This window comes from Vanacampus margaritifer, chromosome 18, assembly GCF_051991255.1.
Source record: "Vanacampus margaritifer isolate UIUO_Vmar chromosome 18, RoL_Vmar_1.0, whole genome shotgun sequence".
Taxonomy (NCBI): domain Eukaryota; kingdom Metazoa; phylum Chordata; class Actinopteri; order Syngnathiformes; family Syngnathidae; genus Vanacampus; species Vanacampus margaritifer.
In genome coordinates this window covers 12,835,483-12,853,031 of record NC_135449.1, presented here as the reverse complement: position 1 = coordinate 12,853,031, position 17,549 = coordinate 12,835,483, and the positions used below count along the sequence as shown (strand labels likewise).

Sequence of the window (17,549 nt, the reverse complement as noted above, 5' to 3'; positions counted from 1 at the left end):
AGAGCTCAGTATTATTCATTCGGCAGACTTCCCGAATCAAAATGTCGTCGTCATCATTCTCTTATTTTTTTTTTTTTTGTGTGTTAAATTTCCAGAGTTAAATTTATAGGAGTTCATTTAAACTCCCACAAAGTGTAATGTTAAATACTGTCCAGAGTTGATCACCTAGAGTAAGATTAACTCCACAGAGTGCTAAATTAACTCTGCACTTTTCCAATTTGAGAGAGACAAATGGGCGCCATGAACTCTGGAGGGTGTGGAGCAAACTGTATAGAAACTCTGAAAAAATGTTAAAATCAACTCTGTGGGAATCATTTCAGCACTGGACTTTTAAATTTCCGCAGTTAAATTTATGGGAGTAAATTTAAATTTCCACAAAGTGTAATGTTAAATACTGTCCAGAGTTGATCACCTAGAGTGAGATTAACTCCACAGAGTGTTAAATTAACTCTGCACTTTTCCAATTTGAGAGAGACAAATGGGCGCCATTAACTCTGGAGGGTGTGGAGCAACTGCATAGAAACTCTGAAAAAATGTTAAAATCAACTCTGTGGGAATCATTTTAGCACTGGACTTTTTGCTATGTCGAATCTAATAATTTGCTGTTATTTCTTTCTTCTCGTACTTTCCAAGAGTTTCCCTTTCATATTCTCTCTTCTCTTGTCTACCAGACGGAATGATGATGTCCTCGCAACACACAGAAACCAGCGGCATGATGACCCGCCAAGTCACCAAGGAAGTGGTCCAGAGGAGCGTCATGGGTGGGACCACCGTCACAAAGAAAATGTTTTATGAGTCCTAAAAGAACGTGTTCATGTTTTCATTTTGCCTCGATTTGCATTCTAAATAGTCCAAATATTTCAGATTCTCTTTTAAAAAGAGTGGCGAGAGCTCATACGTGCTTGATGTACAGGATGTATTCATGATTATGCATGTGTGAGATTGTGGTACCAAAACTACTTTAGTGGTAAAAAAAAAATACATAAAAAAAAAAAAAAGATGTCAAGAATGCCATTTTGCGCGTCTGTTACAAACTTTGACCACTCGTTTCCTGAGATTCATCTTTTACTCTTTTTTCGTTTGTCTCTAGTAAACAACTTCACTTCTCACACACACACACACACACACACACAGCGTATCTAAACAAGGCAGGTAATCTGAGCGTGGTTAATCCAGATTGACACTACGTCCTTGCAATCCCAGTCTGGTAAATCCTTTTGTGTCTCCATAACATTCCATGACAATGTCAGGTTAACATATTTAGAGAAGCACAATAACTATTTGTTGTGAATGCTTTTAATTCCGAACATTTATTATTTGCCTCAAATGGTTTTATTTGTGAGTGACTGAGCAAGTTGTGGCACATTAAGGGAGTGTTGTGCAAAAAAAAATTGAAAAATTAAACGGCATAAAGAAATAGACAAACGTGCCAAATATAAATCTATTTTAAAGCAAGTTTAATGGTTTCACATTTTGTAAGATGTTTTATACTCAATGTATGATATATAGTACTTTAACTTTATACTACTGTTGCATTTTTGTTTTAATGCATTAAAGAGCTGTTCATTTGGAAGAAATGCGTATAGGACATCAAGATTGTATTTGCTTTAGTGCACAAATATAGTCAAGCATTACTGCATCTACATTCTATATTTTTGCTTTTACAACATTTGATGATGGGCCTGACTTGGAAAAATTGATTAATTTTCAACAAAAATTCAATACATCACTTTTACATAGATGCGCTTGCCTAAGTGCTTTTTGTATGTCAGATCTATTGCACTTAATAAAGATCTTCTTAAATACGTTGTTGTATTTGGGTTATTTATTGATGGGGGGGGGGTGGGGGGCAGCATTGGTAGAGAGATGCAAAAACACTCAGCAAACGAGCAAGCGAAGCAGAATTCAACTTATTACATGAAATTCTGTGCACATGCAAGTCTTTGGCTTGCACTTTTTCTTTCAAAGCAGCTTTGGGAAAAGCACAATTACACTTCTGGTTTGCCTTGAGTCAGCATATTTGTCAAGATCCGTGTACTAAAGAAATGCAACATATTTAAAAATGACTAAACTCTCAAATACTTCATAAATAGCCCTTTCTATTGACAGATTTAGTGATGGGAAAATGAAGCTTCATGAAGCACTTGCAATATTTTTTTACTCCTCCAGATGGTGCTCTTGGTTTAAATACAAAGGCTCGTGCAATAGAATTGCATTAAAATTGTCTACTGCATCTTTAACTTAAACCAAGACTGCCATATATAGAGTGCAAAAATCTCACAAGTGTTTCATGAAGCTTCATTTGTTTTTTTACCCCAAAATTTTCAAATACAAGCCCTTGATAACATCACATTTTTCTATTCTCTTGGTCAGAGAAACAAACTTTTTACAGCCAACTTCAGCACAAATTAATAGATTTAACAACCAGCATCTCTGCTTTGTATGATTATTTTGTTTACACGTTTTTGTCATGTTATAAGATGAATATTGATTCAGAAGTGCTCCAGATGATGTTTGCTACACAGTAGTGTACATTTATTTTTTATTATTTTATTTTTGTATCCTCTATTATTTGCTGGAAAACTTAACTATTCACAAAATAAAATAATTACTTTGGCACATTTTGTGGCATCTTGGTCCCAAGGAAGCAAAAAGTTGAATTATGGAGTTTTATTTAGACAAAAGTAGTGGTTTGCCACAATCTTGTGGCATCTACAGGTAATTATATATCTATTTAGGGGGATGCCTTCATAAAACTATTTAAGTAAAAAAATGAGCTGATTCGCTGTTTTGTGCTCAGGAAAAAGCAATAAAAGTAGTAGTTTGGTGCCAAGGAAACATGATTGACAAAAGTAGTGATTTGCCACCATCTTATGACATATTGGTGCGCAAGAACCATGTTGAAGTGTGTTGAGGATTTTCTCATAGACAAAATGAGTGTTTTGACTGTAGGCAATTTTAATTCTTTATGAGGGAGTCAACGACTTGTGGATTATTGCGGTTCACAGCAGGGTTTTGTCCTTCCACTCTAATGCGTTTTTGATGGTTTTGGATCAGGTTAGATAAGTCCCCACCAAAGGCCCACGTAGCAAATACATAGTCAGCCACTTTCTCAAACCCTAACAAAAGCGTTGTGTGAAGTGGTGCAGTTTAATTCCAGAGGCACGGTCCAGGACAGAAGCAGCGTTGTTTGAACCCAGCTGGCCTGATCACCAAGTCGTTAAGCACCTCCACAGTCCCAAATATGGGGACAAGCTCCTCTGTGAACTTGTCATTGAAGGTGTACACGTGCGAGCGCTTGTCGACGTCATAAAAGGACAACTGGCCCTGCTGGTAGTCCAGGTAGACGCCAACTTTCCTGGGCGCCAGCGCCAGAGGCAGCGAAGTGGCGGGCACCGTCAAGGCCTTCAGATCCTTGCCCCTCTCCAGGCGGAGGGTCAGGTAACCCGTGTCTGTGTTGAGAGAGCGGAAACCCCGCCTGACGGCGGAAGCCTTGGCCACGCCCAGCCGCCAGTCCCGTTGGCCCACCTCCACCTCCCAGTAGTGACGTCCGGAGCCAAAGCCCTCCTGAGCGGCGGCGCACCACCAGCCGTCAAAGCGGCCGTTGCAACACGGGACGTCGCGGCGCTCCAGGCCGCATCGCATGCTCTTTTCATCGCTGGAGATCAGAAGGTCCGGGTTGGCTGAGTCCGGGTCCAGGATCACGTCCTCTGTGGTGACATTGGACCACAACTCAATATTAGTAAACTCCAACTCTGCTCTGAAATGATACTAGTTCAAGAAGATTTACACACCTGAGGCCTCACCGATCCAGTTCCACACTGTAAACAACAAGTAACATCATTAAGACATGATCTACTAAGAATATTGTTTTTTTTTTTTTTTTTACTGTATACTGTAGGGGTGTTGGAAAAAATATATCGCGATATCACAGCGCGCAATTCTCGAATCAATTCGATATGTGGCCGAATCGATTTTTAAACATCAATTTTTTATGGGAATATTCCACAAAATGTCTTGCTTAGGGTTAGGATTCACACATTAAGCATGGAAGAATGTTTTATTAATGGAACATTAAGCCTTAATATTTTTATTTCAGTGCTGTTCAAACATGAAACAGACTGCAACCTGTTTGTTAAATGCAGTGGCTCGGTTATAAACCTGAATTTTCAGATAAATAAATACATTTTCATACAAATCTTACAGTGTACATATACAAGTTTACTGATTAGTAATTTCTAAATTTGAGTAATAAAAAAAAAAATCGCAATAATCAATTTATAGATTTGTATCGGAATTAATCGGTATCGAATCATGACCTATGAATCTATGATACAAATCGAATCGCCAGGTACTAGGCAATTCACACCCCTAATATACTATATGTGCCATCTTAAGACTATTGGCCACTTCCTGAAATATTTTTTCAAGGCAGTTAATTATTGGAGTTCATATGAAACTACAGATTTTATTTTTTATTATTAAATATTTTATTTAATATTAGGTGGGACTCATGGGAGGAATCACATTTGCAGTAACCATCTAATTGACGGCTTAGGTTTCTTTTGTGCTGTTCCTCAATAGTTAGCTTTGTACAGGTACTTTACTATTACTACTACTACTATTACTTTACTTTTGTTAGTTAGTTAGTTAATGAGTACTGTTGTACCCTTTGTTAGTTAGTTAGTTAGTTAGTTAGTTAGTTAGTTAGTTAGTTAGTTAGTTAGTTAGTTAGTTAGTTAGTTAGTTGGTTGGTTGGTTTGTTAGTTAGTTAGTTAGTTAGTTAGTGTTATGGAAAATAATTTAGCACATATTAACCTAAGTTTATACTGTATTGTGGATACCTGTATTTTCTTTAACAATGGGCTTTTCACTTCTTGTACATGAAGCAATAATGGAGTGACCTTGACTGATAAGCCTGCTTGGAACAGACTGCTTGCTTTCCTGTCAGGCTGACCCTCCTTTTCTCCTCACAAAACCTAACCAGGCTGCATAAAGAATCTTCCCATGATATCTTACTGCGCACACTCTTATAGGTCACTTCTTGTAGACTGCTCTGTAAGACTTGTGTATATTTGAAGCTTCAAATATAAGGAATCGCAAAAGATAAATTGTTTTCCAGACTGTTTGATTGATCTCGCCTAACTACTGTAAATTCCACAACGGTCGTTTGTTAGTTAGTTAGTATCCTTGTACCTTAAAATGTTTTTTTGCTCTTGTCATGGTTCTGTTTTCTTGTCTCCACACCTGAAACTCATTTGTTTTGATTAGCTTGCTGCCTATTTAACTAGTGTCTCCCATTGTTCCACAGCAGAAGATTCCTTGGTAATAATGGTCACGGTGTCTCGCCACGCGCCAGAATCTGAGAGTTTTTTGCCATCCGTTTTTAGTTTTTTTTTATGAGTCTTTCCCTGAATAAGGTGATTTTCTGTTGCTATTTTGTTGTCCAGTATTCTGCCCGGGGTAAAGTGACTTTCTGTTGATACTTTGTTTCTAGTTTTGTTCCCTGAGTAAAGTGACTTTTGGTTGCTACTTACTTTGTGAACAAACTGTCCACTCCTGTTTTCTCTGCAACTTCTCTGGCCTTGGTTTTGCCTCACAGCATCTAACAATTTTTGATTTTTGAACATTTATTGATTTGGTTAGTTACTCTGGAAACTCGGCGAATCTGAGTTGCTAGTATGATGAATTAGTTACTTTTTACCCACATGCCGTTAGTTAGTAGTTCGGTCAGTTCTTTAGTTAATTCCTTCAAATTTTGCTCCTCTTGTTCATCTACTAAAAGCTTCACATGCGCAACAAGAGGGCATAAAACTGTAGACCTTCTGTATTTTATGTTTTTATGTACAAACTTTGTTATAGCAATGGTGGTTGTTAAAGTGCTCTAGTAAGAAAGTTAGGCAATTTCACACTAATCTATCACTTCTGCTTACCACCATGTGGGATGTAGTGGACAGCATCTGAAAAATGGAGGAGAAAAAACAAGCTTCAGCCATCTTGCAAAAAGTCCAACCTGCTTCAATGCATTTCTTAGTAATTCGATATTGATGATGATTAGCCTGACGAGCAGTGACTCACTCACTCACTCACTCACTCAGGCTGTTTTTCCACTGCTGACCTGGCTCCTTCATTGACTATAGTACTCATTCATGCACTAACGATAAATACGATCACATTTAAATGTATACTTTGGTAGATAAGAAGACATCTCACCCATGTTGTGGTTTCTCTGCTTTCTGACCAGCCATTCTTTTGGCACATCCTCCTGAACAACAAAAGGACAATCAAGAACACTGTTGTTGTACCTTAGCTAGTTGGTTATATTCCTTTTGACGTTTATTATAGTAAATCCGTTAGTTCAGGACCTTGACAGTGCTGTCTGCATTCATCACGACCAGCGTGACAAGCTCCAAAGCGGGGAGCAGGTTGGGCAGACGGCCCCTCTTCCACTGGAACTCCAAATCGTCCAGCATCATCAGCACCGGCTCACCAGGCCACACGGTGGGCTATAATAAAAGATTAGACCTTGAACGTTCACTTGAGGCTTTCTAAGTATGATGAGGATGACTGTCAAGAGCAGCTTTATCGTAATCATCTTTCTCAGACTGGGTCAGACTTTAATCGGCACGTACGTAAGCAGCATTCTCACCTGAGGCCTGCTTTTAATTTCCCGTGTCCACTCCATGATGACTCTTTTGTGAGGCCCCATATCACACTCCCCTCCAGCTTCCAGGATGCAAAGGAGGTGACCCCTCCAGTCCCTCTTCTCCGACCTTGGGTAGTGGCAGTCTGACAGGCTGACTTTTAGCTACACAAGAGATAAAAGTTTAGTTTATCAGACCAGCACACATTGTTAAATGTATGGAAAAATAAAAATTCACCATGTGTGGGTTTGAAAAATCAACTAAAATCATTATGCGGTTATGGTTCAGTGTGTTGCTTAATTCCCCATCTCAAGGGGGCGGCCATTTTGCCACTTTGCTGTCGACTGAAAATGACATCACAGTTGCTCAGGTAACGACCAATCACAGCTCAGAGTTTGGTCATATGCAGAGGTAGCAAATCCAGGTAAAGAAAGTAAAAACAAACTCCCACAGTTTGGTTTTAGCCCCTTGTGCTAGCTAGCTAGCTCCCTAGCAAGTAAACGAGCACCCAGGGAGCTCGATAGCTAGCACCTGGGGCTAAAGCCAAACTGTGCCAGGGTTTTTACTTTCTGGACCTGGATTTCCCACCTCTGGTCATGTGACATTCGCAAGCTGAGCCGTGATTGATCGTTACCCGAGCCCTGAACAACTGTGATGTCATTTTCAGTCGACAGCAAAGTGGCAAAATGGCCGCCACCTAAGATGGATAAACACGGGTGGGTTTTGCTGCTTAATTCATATTCCAAACACACAATATTAATCAGGATATCATGTTTAGACAAATGGAGCTTCATAGAACTCATTTTAAAGAGCCTTTTTGGGTTGACTTCCTGTTTAATGTTATTTTACATGAACCAGAAAGTATTTTTTGTCCCTTGTTGTTTTGTCTTTGAGACACATTCATTACAAACTAGTTTATAACACTAGGTAATTATTTAGTGTACTTGTACCTGCACTTTCCTCTCCAGCACAGCGGCCCACTCCACAATAAAGTCCCGACACAAGCTGGCTGGCCAGACGTCCTCACTGGCCCATATATGTTGGAGAATGTTGGACCTCTAAATAAGAAGCACAAAACAGAGACTCGTGATTAGGAAGGCAATTTATCAGTATTGTAAGTGCCAAGTTGGACACCCAGGAAAGACAACACGAGGTTACCTGGCAAATCTTGCTGAGTTCACGGGCCAGCTCCATGATAAATAACTGACTTTCCACCAGCTGCTCTTTTTTTTCCAGCCTCACTCGTTTGCGGGACTCCTGCAGCCAAGAAAAAGCAGATTAAAGCGCATTTTGGAGGGAACTGTCGTCCCGATTCAGCAAAAATTCAATGCCATACCTTGAGTCGGCTTTTGAGCTTTTTGGCCGGTTCAATGAGGAATTGCAGGCATTCTTTCATCATGCTGGCAGATTTAAAATTGGAGGCTCGAGTCCTGTGGAGCGATAATAAAAAGCTTGAGGGGACTGGCACTCACCCTTGCGAGGAGGCTGACTCGGCTCGCATCGCCCACACAAATCAATGCGATGTAATTTATAAGAGGAAAGAGAGTGCGAGTGGAGCACTGCAGGATTTTTAGCACATTGCTGCGTCCACAGTGAGCACATTATCAGGTATATGAGGGGAGGAAGAGGCGAGAAAGGGACTCCCACGAAAATACACATGAGTTTATGACACAAGGGGAAAAAAATAACAGGGGGCAGTGAGTAGTGTTGCTGCAGTTGCAGGAGCTGTCAAATTAGCAGTCTCAACTCAGAGGGTTTAATTTTCTTCCAATAGTCTGGATGGATGGATAGATAGATAGGAGCTATTACAAACAATATGTACATTCTAAAAATATAACTAGAGCTGTGAGGAGCACATTACGGGATCTATTGAATTTGAAAATGAATACAAATTGTCTCAATAAATTCCAGGTTCCCCCAAAACAGCAACAAAAAATAGTGGAGGTGTGTTTGTAATTTTATAAATAATAATAATAATAATAATAATAATAATAGATGCAAATTACGGTACTTTTACACCTCACAATGAGCCCCGTTTTTGTTTATTTGTGCTGAGCAAGTGTCAGGGAGCCATGTGCAGCCAAGGAGCTGAAAGATTAGAGGGAATCCAGGATTATCACTCGTGTGTTGTTGCTGGACAAACCCAGGTACTTTACTTTCCATATAAAACCACCTCTGCAACTCAAAACAGTAATAGTAACTAGTCTAACGAGGTCACAACAACATGCACAAAATTGCTGATAGGTCAAAAAGGATGTATAGCTATGCTCACTACACTATATTGCTAAATCGAAATGGAGACAAGGTAAATATAACAACGAAACGTGCACTGACACGTGCAGAGCAGCAGTATTAACAACAATGATTGAGAACAGTTATAGAATATTTTCATATTTAAGGTACTGACCTTCGAGAGAGAGAAATGCTCCTTACTAATAACTTTGCAATGTGCCCGCGGTGGTGTTTTCTCCCAACTCCGACTAATTTAGCGCATCCTTTCTTCCGAGACCTGTGAGCGCTTGGACTGCGTCAGGAGCGAATGAGCCTTTGGGCGCTTTGTCCGTCTTTGACGACACTGGATTGCAGGTTGCTATCATAACCGCTACGGGACGCTATAGCTTTATAAACAGCTGACTTGTCATTTGTTTGGGGTTTTTCGTAAATGTTCTTTTTTTTCTTCGACATTGGTGGGTCTTTAGAGGAATTGTTATAAGCACGACCTGGTTGTATTTCCTTCGTCACCTTTTATTTTTTATTTTTATAGAGGTGTTCTAAAATCCATATAATTTGAACGCACCATCGTTGTCACGTTCGCTGTACACGCCAAAATGCCACCACAGCGAACAAACTGCTTAGAATTCAGGGGACACTTATTTTGAACTATCGCAATTTTTTGGTGGCATTTTAGACATCTCATATATCATATCATATCATATAAATGATATGAGCCCAGGTTAGTTCAACGCACTACGCGGAAGTGAGGCTTTGATCGCTGTTGATCGTCAATATGGCACCCAGAGATCCACTTCTCAGCGTCCTCAAAGGTAATGAAGACTTCCACAACACGAGATCATTATGTGGTGGTATCGATGTTTTGTTTTTCTTCCTTACCAGTGTGCTTGTTGAACCTGCAGTCTGATGATGGGCAGACGGTGACGGACAGCAACCCTCACCTCACTTCTTGCTGCCAGCTTCTTGAGCTGGTACTCAGGAAAGGACTCCAACGTTAGTTTCTCTTATGTTACAATTGAATATTCCGTTAAAATATACTTATCGTCACAAGCATTTTGTTAATTCTTTTCAGAGCCAGTCCTCAGTCTTGGTCGTAGAGACTACTGGCAATGTTTTGAGCAGGTTCTCCGCCAAGATACATGTGGCAGGTATAACCATTCTGATAGAAGAGGTGGAACATAATGGAAAAAAAAAACATTATCTGACCTATTGTCTTTGTAGACTGTGTAATCTGGCATGGGCTGTGGAACAGACTAAAACTTGCCGGAAGTTGATCTCAGCTCAGGGCCGAGGCCGTTACCTACTCAGGTTGGGTCTCAGCCGCAAGAGCCTGCCACAGTTCATCACTTACCTCCTGCACACTCCCAGAGTCTTGGAGGTCAGATACATTTTTGGTTTGAGTAGTTGTCTGGAAAACTAGTTCAAAAATCTGTTGTTTCTTTGTCAATCAATAGTGATGATAGTTCATAGCTGTATTCTTCATTTTGAATACTCTAAATTGCCCATAGGTATAAATGTGAGTGAATGATTTGTCATATGTGCCGTGCAATTGACAGGGGACCCGTCCAACGTGTTCCACAGTGAGCTCATCCACAACCCTAATGGAATTGAGTTTGAGTTGAATTTAGTTTCTTTATAGCAAAAATATAAAATTGGGAAATAGGCCAAAACATTGTATCTGAAAAAAAAAACACACACACACAAGGAATGTGTAATGAAATGACACTTCAGTTCCTAATCACTAATTTAAGATAAAAAAGCAAAGTCTGTAACCACAGACATGCTAATAGACTACATCAATATTTATCAGGACTACTGACAAACAAATGATCTATTCACAAAAAAAACAAAAGTTTAACTTGATTGTCAGCCATGTTTGTTTACTCTTGACTTGAATGCGCTCAGATCTGACCTCATTATCTTCTATTGGTTGTTTAAAAAAAACAAAAAAACATTTACTTGTGATTAGGCTACAATGTGGTAATTTAATATGTTGTCTACACATTCTTGTTTGTCATACAAATAATTGCAGTTTTCTCCCCCTTCAGTGGTACAGCCCAACCTTCTCAATACTCAGGAATGAAGAATTTTCAGGTGAATATTTGTTCTTCTTACTAAATATGGAAGCTTAAGCTTTTTTGGGAGGAGAAAGGGAGAGTCAGCTAGACAGGAAAGCAAGCAGTCTGTTCCGAGCAGGTTTATCAGTCAAGGTCACTTCGCTGCTTCATGTACAAGAAATGAATAGCCTATTGTTAAAGAAAATACAAGTGTCCACAATACAATATAAACTTGTGTTAATATGTGCTAAATAATTATTTTCCATAACAATATTCAAATGTCAACCCATGTCACATGTCCGCCTCTTCCAGAACCTTTCATGTCCCTGCTGTTGGTTCTCTCTCAAATGGAGTTCAAACTGGACATGGAGGTCAGTGCTGTTTTATTACTTAGCCAGTTTAATTACCGTATTTTTCAGACTATAAATTGCTCTGGTGCATAAGTCGCACCAGTCCAAAAATGCATCATAAAGAAGGTAAAAATAAATATCAGTAGTTGCTCCAATGTATAAGTTTTTCTGGAAATGTATTGAACAAAAACCAGGAACAGTAGAGCTCGAATTTGCACCAAAATCCCTCTTCCCTAATCGTGGGTGCGTTTGGAAATACACTCCAAGTGTGCTCTGACAGCAGCAAAATTTATATTAACTGACCAAGATTCCATAATGCGACACAGGATTCTTAGCTAAGTTAGCTATTTTAAACTAAAGAGAAAAACTTTTCTGTAGTTAGAAGTGGACGTTTCAAATCCAACCAGGACTCGTTCGCTGCTGTCAACAGGGTGGCGGATCAGGCAAGCGTTGTAACAAAAACAAAAAAAGTGACTTATATATATTTTTTAAATACGTTCAACAGCACAGTACTTGAATGAATCTGTGAATCAGCTTCCTGACATAAATGTATCTTTGTACAGAATTGCAGTTTTTTGGATGAAAGCTGGCTTTTACCGGTAACCATATTACCACTTTATTATTGATTATGTAAACCTTAATCACAAACAAGTAAAAATGTTTTGTTTTGTTTTTTTCCCAGGTGTGTGAGATATATGAAGTGGTGCCGTGTCGACAGGTGGGAATGGTCTTTAGGTTTGTATTATCTAATTTGTAAGCTTGAGTAAGATTGCATCTGTTCTTTGAAGGTTTCAGAAACATTATTTTATGACCTCACAATCTGTTTGTTAGCTACCTCAATGGGCGCGTCTTCCTTCTGGACATGATATCTGGCGGCCAGGCGCATGTTGACAAGTTTATCAGCCGCGGTGATGTCATTGACGAGATCAATGGGACCTGTCTGAGGAATTCCAGGAATGGACAGGTAGAGAAGTTCTTAAATTTGTCTCTTGTGCAGTTCTAGATGACTAAGTGCATTTTATTGCCATTTTATGCTCAGAGCAGGAGTCTGCAACCTGCGGCTCTGGAGCAACATTTGGCTCTTTAGTTTGCAGAAATCAATATATATTTTTTTTACATATTTATTTACTTTATTTTTAGAGTAGACATTCTGTAAATGAATTAATTATTTATTTTTAAGTTTTCATGAAAAGAGAGACAAAAGGTAGATGAAAAAGTTTTTTAAATTATCAAAACATGTCCAAAAAGAAAGAGGAAAAGCAGAAAATTACCATAAAATGTCCATGAAATTGCCCATTTAGAAAGTGTCTTTTTAAAAAGGCAAAAAAGAAAATGCTTAAAAAAGTAACTATAAAATGTCCAAAAACAAAAGAAGAAATCCCGAAAATTACCGAAAGATGTCCACAAAATTGCCCAAAAATAAATAAATCAGAAATAGATTTAAGAAAAGGCAGGAAAGACAATGTTCAAACAGTAACCATAAGATGTCCAAACACAAAAGAAGAAATCCCGAAAATTGCCGAAAGATGTCCACAAAACTGCCCCAAAATAAATAAATCAGAAATAGATTTAAGAAAAGGCAGGAAAGACAACATTCAAACAGTAACCATAAGATGTCCAAACACAAAAGAAGAAATCCCGAAAATTGCCAAAAGATGTCCACAAAATTGCAAAAAATGTCAGCAAATGTATTTTTTTTAAAGACAAAAGAAAAATTAACATAAAATGTACACAAAAATTGCCAAAAGGTTAGAAAATTAATAGGAAAAAAAAGTTTTAAAAAATGCCATAAAATGTCCAAAAAAGGAAGAAGAGGCAGAAAATTACCATATGTCAGTAAAATTGTCAAAAATGTAAGAAATATGTATGAAAAAAAATAAATAAATAAATAGAATCCAAAAACGGAAGACGGAAGGTCGAGGAAAATGCATTGGACCCTGCATATTTTTCTATTACAGTGCAGCTCTAATTAGCTCTTGAGCCACATTTGGTTCATCACAATGTTCAAACGTTTTGTGACCTAAAATGACTCTTTCGACAGTAAAGGTTGCCGACCCCTGCTCTAGACAAACTTAAAAGTCTCATCGTCCAATTCACCGCAACATTGAAAAGCACCAGAACTTGTTCCTATGTGTTGTAGGCAGGTGTGGTTCTATCCCGGCTGAAAGGCTCCTCCCTGACCATCCGCATCGTGCGCTGGCGAGCCCGGGACGGGACGGTGTACCGCCCTCTGGTCAAACTGCTGCGGACTCTGAGGATAGAGAACCCGTGGCTGCAACTCGGTCCTGCTCCCTGCCAGCCGCTTGCTGCGAATGACCAGAGAACCTCTGCTCCAACGCAGTGTCTCAAAGAGGGAAGGCAAGTCAGGGCAAGAAGTGACTGGTCAAAAGAAATACAACTGACAAATAAACTTTCTCGTCTCTCCTTGGCAGGATTGTGTACATTGTCCAGTTCTTGGGGTGGAAAAACATTGGAATGGTAAGTCATTCATGCAAATGATTGAAGGGCATGTAAGACTTTTTTGATCGTGACAAATATTTTGCTATTTTTAGTTTGGAACCAAGGAGGTGTTGCAGTTTGCGATTTCACATGTGTTGCAGGAAAACCTGCCAAGCAAGGTTATTACGCCGCTCCCCTGCTTGCGGCATTTAAAAGCTGTTCTTCCTATCCGTTTGAATGTAAACACAAACACTGTGCTTTGTTCCACAGGAAGTGCATTTAGATTTGCAGGAAACGCACTTAACGTGTACAGAGAGCAGCAGTAAACTGGTGGGTATATTATACACACTGCACTTATTGCAAGAATTAAGAACTTTTTTTTTTTTTATGTTGAATTTCTGTAGACATTGTGTGAACATCACTATCCAGAGATAACGTGCGTTGGGAGGTACGCTCAGCCAGATTACACGATATTGGGCTTTTGTGTCATGTAAGTATGATGTGGATTGTGCATGTTTGGATGCTAGTGTCTTAAGTTGTCAATTTGGTCAATTTAGGAACAGTAACGGCTGGATACAGATTTAATTTTCAGACAAATTAAGTGAAGTTAGATGTTCACAATATGAGATCCAACAAAAGTGTGACAAAGGAATATCTTAAAATGTTTTCTTTGTATTAGATCTTAGGGGTGATTGAAGGTCTACCAAAATAGCATGGCTAGAAGATGGTATGAATGTATGGAGGGCCAAAACTGCTGAAATTAAAAATAAATAAATTACTAAATAAATAAATAAAAGTGAAAATCAAAATGGATGTAAAAAAAATTGAATACAGAAATATAAATGGAAATAAAAAAAATATATCCTTAAAAAAAAAAAAAGATTAAAAAAATATAACAATGTCAAAATAAATACGGAAATAAATATATAAGTAAAATACTAATCAATCAATAAAAATGCTCTGCTCACATTTCATGCTGCAGATGCGCTGTCAGGTCGAAATGTTATTCAAATGGGGGCGGTCCTAAGCATGCCTTTGATTGGGCTCTGCTTGAAACTGCCTTTCATTGGTCGAGTGAGCGGATTCTATTTATATATTCATTTTGACATTTTTATATCAATTTTTTTTTAATAATTTTGACTTTTGGGCGGAATGGTGGCTGACTGGTTAGCACGCACCCCTCCCAATGCAGAGGACGTGAGATCATTTGCACGCTTTTTTCCCGTGGTGGTGTGGATTTTCTCCGGGTACTCCGGTTTCCTCCCACATTCCAAAGACATGCGTGGCAGGTTAATTGACCACTCCAAATTGTCCCAAGGTGTGATTGTGGATGGTTGTTTGTCTGTGTGCCCTGCGATTTGCTGGTAACCAGTTCAAGGGTGTACCCCGCCTACTGCCCGAAGCCAGCTGAGGACAAGCGGTTAAGAAAATGGATGGATTTTTACATTGATTTAGGGATAACTTTATGTATTTATATCAGTTTCACTTTTATTGATTTTTTTATTTGGGCAGTTTTAGTCCTCCATATGGATGTACACAATTGTGCCTAAATACAAATTTGGAATTAAACTGTGATGTCATCCTCAGTAACAGATCACAGTCCAACTCCCAAACAAGCTTCAACTGCGTGGTGCTCAAAACTGCTAGCAGCAAGGAGTGCGGAGATATAGTTTGTCGTATAGGTAAGACAACACATACTTAATTTATATACTATAAATTCAACTAAGATGTGTACAATTTATCTTGCAGCCACTGGGTTCAAGCACACAGAGTGGTTTGTATGACATGTACATGTGTAAATAAACAGTCAAAACTCAAGAGTGCATCATCAATAAACCGTACACAAACAGAACGTCTACTCATAAAGAACTTTAATAGAAAGACGTGACAATTCTCAATTATTAAAATGTAGCTGCCAGGATTTTGTTCAATGTTGGAAAACATGTAAAAAGCAGTCCAGAAAAATAAGGTCTGCTTCCTTGCACCAAGAGTTGTGTAAGAGTAGTGAAGACAGATCTGTTGGGCAAGCTGCATTTTGTGCCGGAAATGATCAATGGGTGCCAACATGGCTAAATGTGACACTATCATGGATGGAGGCCATTATCCACAAAAACTTGAGGGAGGGGCAGTGATGTCTTACATGTAGTAACAATCCACATAACAGGCAAATATTCCTACACAACTACCCATTAGCTTGTGGAATGGTTGATGGCTAAAATATGATACAAAAGTTGTAAACGCATTACCCAAGAAATAATAATTAAAATAAAAAAAAAGTCCACAAAAATTGTTAGGTATGATAAATAGGATTATTTGTCTTGACACACCACTGTCAAGAGGTTTAGGCCCTCTCTCCCCTTATCCTGCGGGCCAGCTGGATGTCTTTGGGCATGATGGTGACACGCTTGGCGTGGATGGCGCACAAATTGGTGTCCTCAAACAAACCCACCAGGTAAGCTTCGCTGGCCTCCTATTAGCAAAGCAACAGCATTATATTAGCTCCAAATAAATTGCATTTAAGAAATAACAGGGTTTCATGCATATTTACCTGAAGAGCGCCAATGGCAGCACTTTGGAAGCGGAGATCAGTCTTGAAGTCCTGGGCAATCTCTCTCACCAGGCGCTGGAAGGGCAGCTTGCGGATGAGCAACTCAGTGGACTTCTGGTAACGACGGATCTCCCTCAGAGCCACAGTGCCCGGCCTGATGAAATTCAAAATGAGTTACGCTTACAATCACTTAATAGGTGACGTCATCCTTTAGCGTCAGTTGAAACCCACCTGTAGCGATGGGGCTTCTTCACTCCTCCGGTAGAGGGCGCACTCTTCCTGGCTGCCTTGGTCGCGAGCTGCTTCCTTGGCGCCTTTCCTCCGGTGGATTTACGGGCAGTTTGCTTGGTACGGGCCATCTCGTACTACCTACAAGAGAACCATAATTAAGGGCGACTCAAATGTATACACCCACGGGGAGTACAAACGGCGCGAAGCGGTTAACTAGCCGTTAGCCTAGCCCACAACAAGGCGCCCATCCCCCTCCCGCCTAACAACGAGGAGTCGTCTGGTTTACCGTCGGTACACTAATAGCTAACCCATCGCGACTAAAATATCACACTAGAAGAGCCTACTCAAGTCGACAAAACTAATTCTACCTTCGACACAACACGCCATAAAATAATTTCGGATAGAAGCACGTATTTACGGAAGAGCCGGCTGTAGTCTGGCGCCAAATAGGGCCGCCATCAGCCTCAGTTTGTCGTCTTCGCCATTTTCGCTCTTATTTCACCCCCACTCGACATTGCGATTACATTTAAAACAGCTTTAGCTTACCCGTAATTAGCCACACATATCGTGTTTTCATTAACAGGGCACACTTATTTAGATTGCGATCGATCTTACCAACAACACAGGGTGGACGAACGTTAAATAACAGTTTTCGTTTAGAAACGCACTATAAACGAGCCTATTGTCCTTGTAAGGACTGGCAAAACGCTGCGTGCGTCGGTCAAACGACACAGTGACACAGACAGCCGACACGTCACGGTGAGAGAAATGAAATCATTTTCGCAAGATAAACGACAAAAAAAAATACATTATTTACCTTTGTGACGTTGCTGTTGTTGTGAAGCGAGTGAGCTGTGTCGTTAGCAGGTCACGGTCACCTCGGAAAATGATCAATGCTGGTTGGAAGCTTGAAGCCAAGTATTAATAGTGCAGCGTGACGTCATCTCGCAAAACCACTTCATGCTCATTGGTACATTGTGGGTCACGGCCACTGGATACAGCCAATGAGGATGCGCCTAACAAAATCGATCCAGCGCGCTACAACACA

The 17,549-nt window shown here is 39.7% G+C and overlaps 4 protein-coding genes across 10 annotated transcripts in view; 2 read left to right on the top strand and 2 right to left on the bottom strand.

The window, feature by feature from the left end:
- Window positions 1-1,805, top strand: part of itgb4 (integrin, beta 4) — a 34,977-nt gene extending 33,172 nt beyond the window's left edge. For all 4 annotated transcript variants that reach the window (XM_077550195.1, XM_077550196.1, XM_077550197.1 and 1 more), the window contains one exon: window positions 672-1,805. In XM_077550195.1, coding sequence (XP_077406321.1) covers window positions 672-802 — 131 coding nt within the window. In that variant the 3' untranslated portion in view covers window positions 803-1,805. The remainder of the gene's footprint in view (window positions 1-671) is intronic.
- LOC144038076 (butyrophilin subfamily 1 member A1) lies at window positions 1,804-10,159 on the bottom strand. Of its 2 annotated transcripts, none has more exons than XM_077550204.1 (10): window positions 9,756-10,159; window positions 7,981-8,074; window positions 7,803-7,901; window positions 7,595-7,702; window positions 6,650-6,808; window positions 6,366-6,506; window positions 6,214-6,265; window positions 5,934-5,960; window positions 3,795-3,821; window positions 1,804-3,710 (listed from the first exon to the last, which is right to left on the bottom strand). In XM_077550204.1, the coding sequence occupies exons 2-10, from the start codon at window positions 8,041-8,043 to the stop codon at window positions 3,151-3,153; spliced, it is 1,236 nt and encodes a 411-aa protein (XP_077406330.1). In that variant the 5' UTR covers window positions 8,044-8,074; window positions 9,756-10,159; the 3' UTR covers window positions 1,804-3,150. The 2 variants fall into 2 exon arrangements, with proteins under 2 accessions (XP_077406330.1, XP_077406329.1); XM_077550203.1 differs by lacking the exon at window positions 9,756-10,159 and adding an exon at window positions 9,052-9,220.
- On the top strand, window positions 9,250-15,540 carry LOC144038075 (uncharacterized). Of its 2 annotated transcripts, XM_077550201.1 has the most exons (16): window positions 9,253-9,688; window positions 9,759-9,869; window positions 9,949-10,024; window positions 10,098-10,254; window positions 10,925-10,970; window positions 11,246-11,304; window positions 11,847-11,882; window positions 11,966-12,018; window positions 12,115-12,247; window positions 13,424-13,641; window positions 13,716-13,761; window positions 13,836-13,901; window positions 13,993-14,052; window positions 14,127-14,212; window positions 15,310-15,404; window positions 15,472-15,540. In XM_077550201.1, exons 1-16 carry the CDS (start codon window positions 9,652-9,654, stop codon window positions 15,504-15,506), a joined length of 1,314 nt encoding a protein of 437 aa, XP_077406327.1. In that variant the 5' UTR covers window positions 9,253-9,651; the 3' UTR covers window positions 15,507-15,540. The 2 variants fall into 2 exon arrangements, with proteins under 2 accessions (XP_077406328.1, XP_077406327.1); XM_077550202.1 differs by lacking the exon at window positions 13,836-13,901 and having other exon boundaries at window positions 9,250-9,688.
- A 36-nt stretch (window positions 15,541-15,576) lies between these two features.
- On the bottom strand, window positions 15,577-17,477 carry LOC144038081 (histone H3.3A). Of its 2 annotated transcripts, none has more exons than XM_077550209.1 (4): window positions 17,319-17,477; window positions 16,502-16,639; window positions 16,271-16,424; window positions 15,577-16,192 (listed from the first exon to the last, which is right to left on the bottom strand). In XM_077550209.1, exons 2-4 carry the CDS (start codon window positions 16,627-16,629, stop codon window positions 16,064-16,066), a joined length of 411 nt encoding a protein of 136 aa, XP_077406335.1. In that variant the 5' UTR covers window positions 16,630-16,639; window positions 17,319-17,477; the 3' UTR covers window positions 15,577-16,063. The 2 variants fall into 2 exon arrangements, with proteins under 2 accessions (XP_077406335.1, XP_077406336.1); XM_077550210.1 differs by lacking the exon at window positions 17,319-17,477 and adding an exon at window positions 17,117-17,252.
- Window positions 17,478-17,549: the final 72 nt, after the last annotated feature.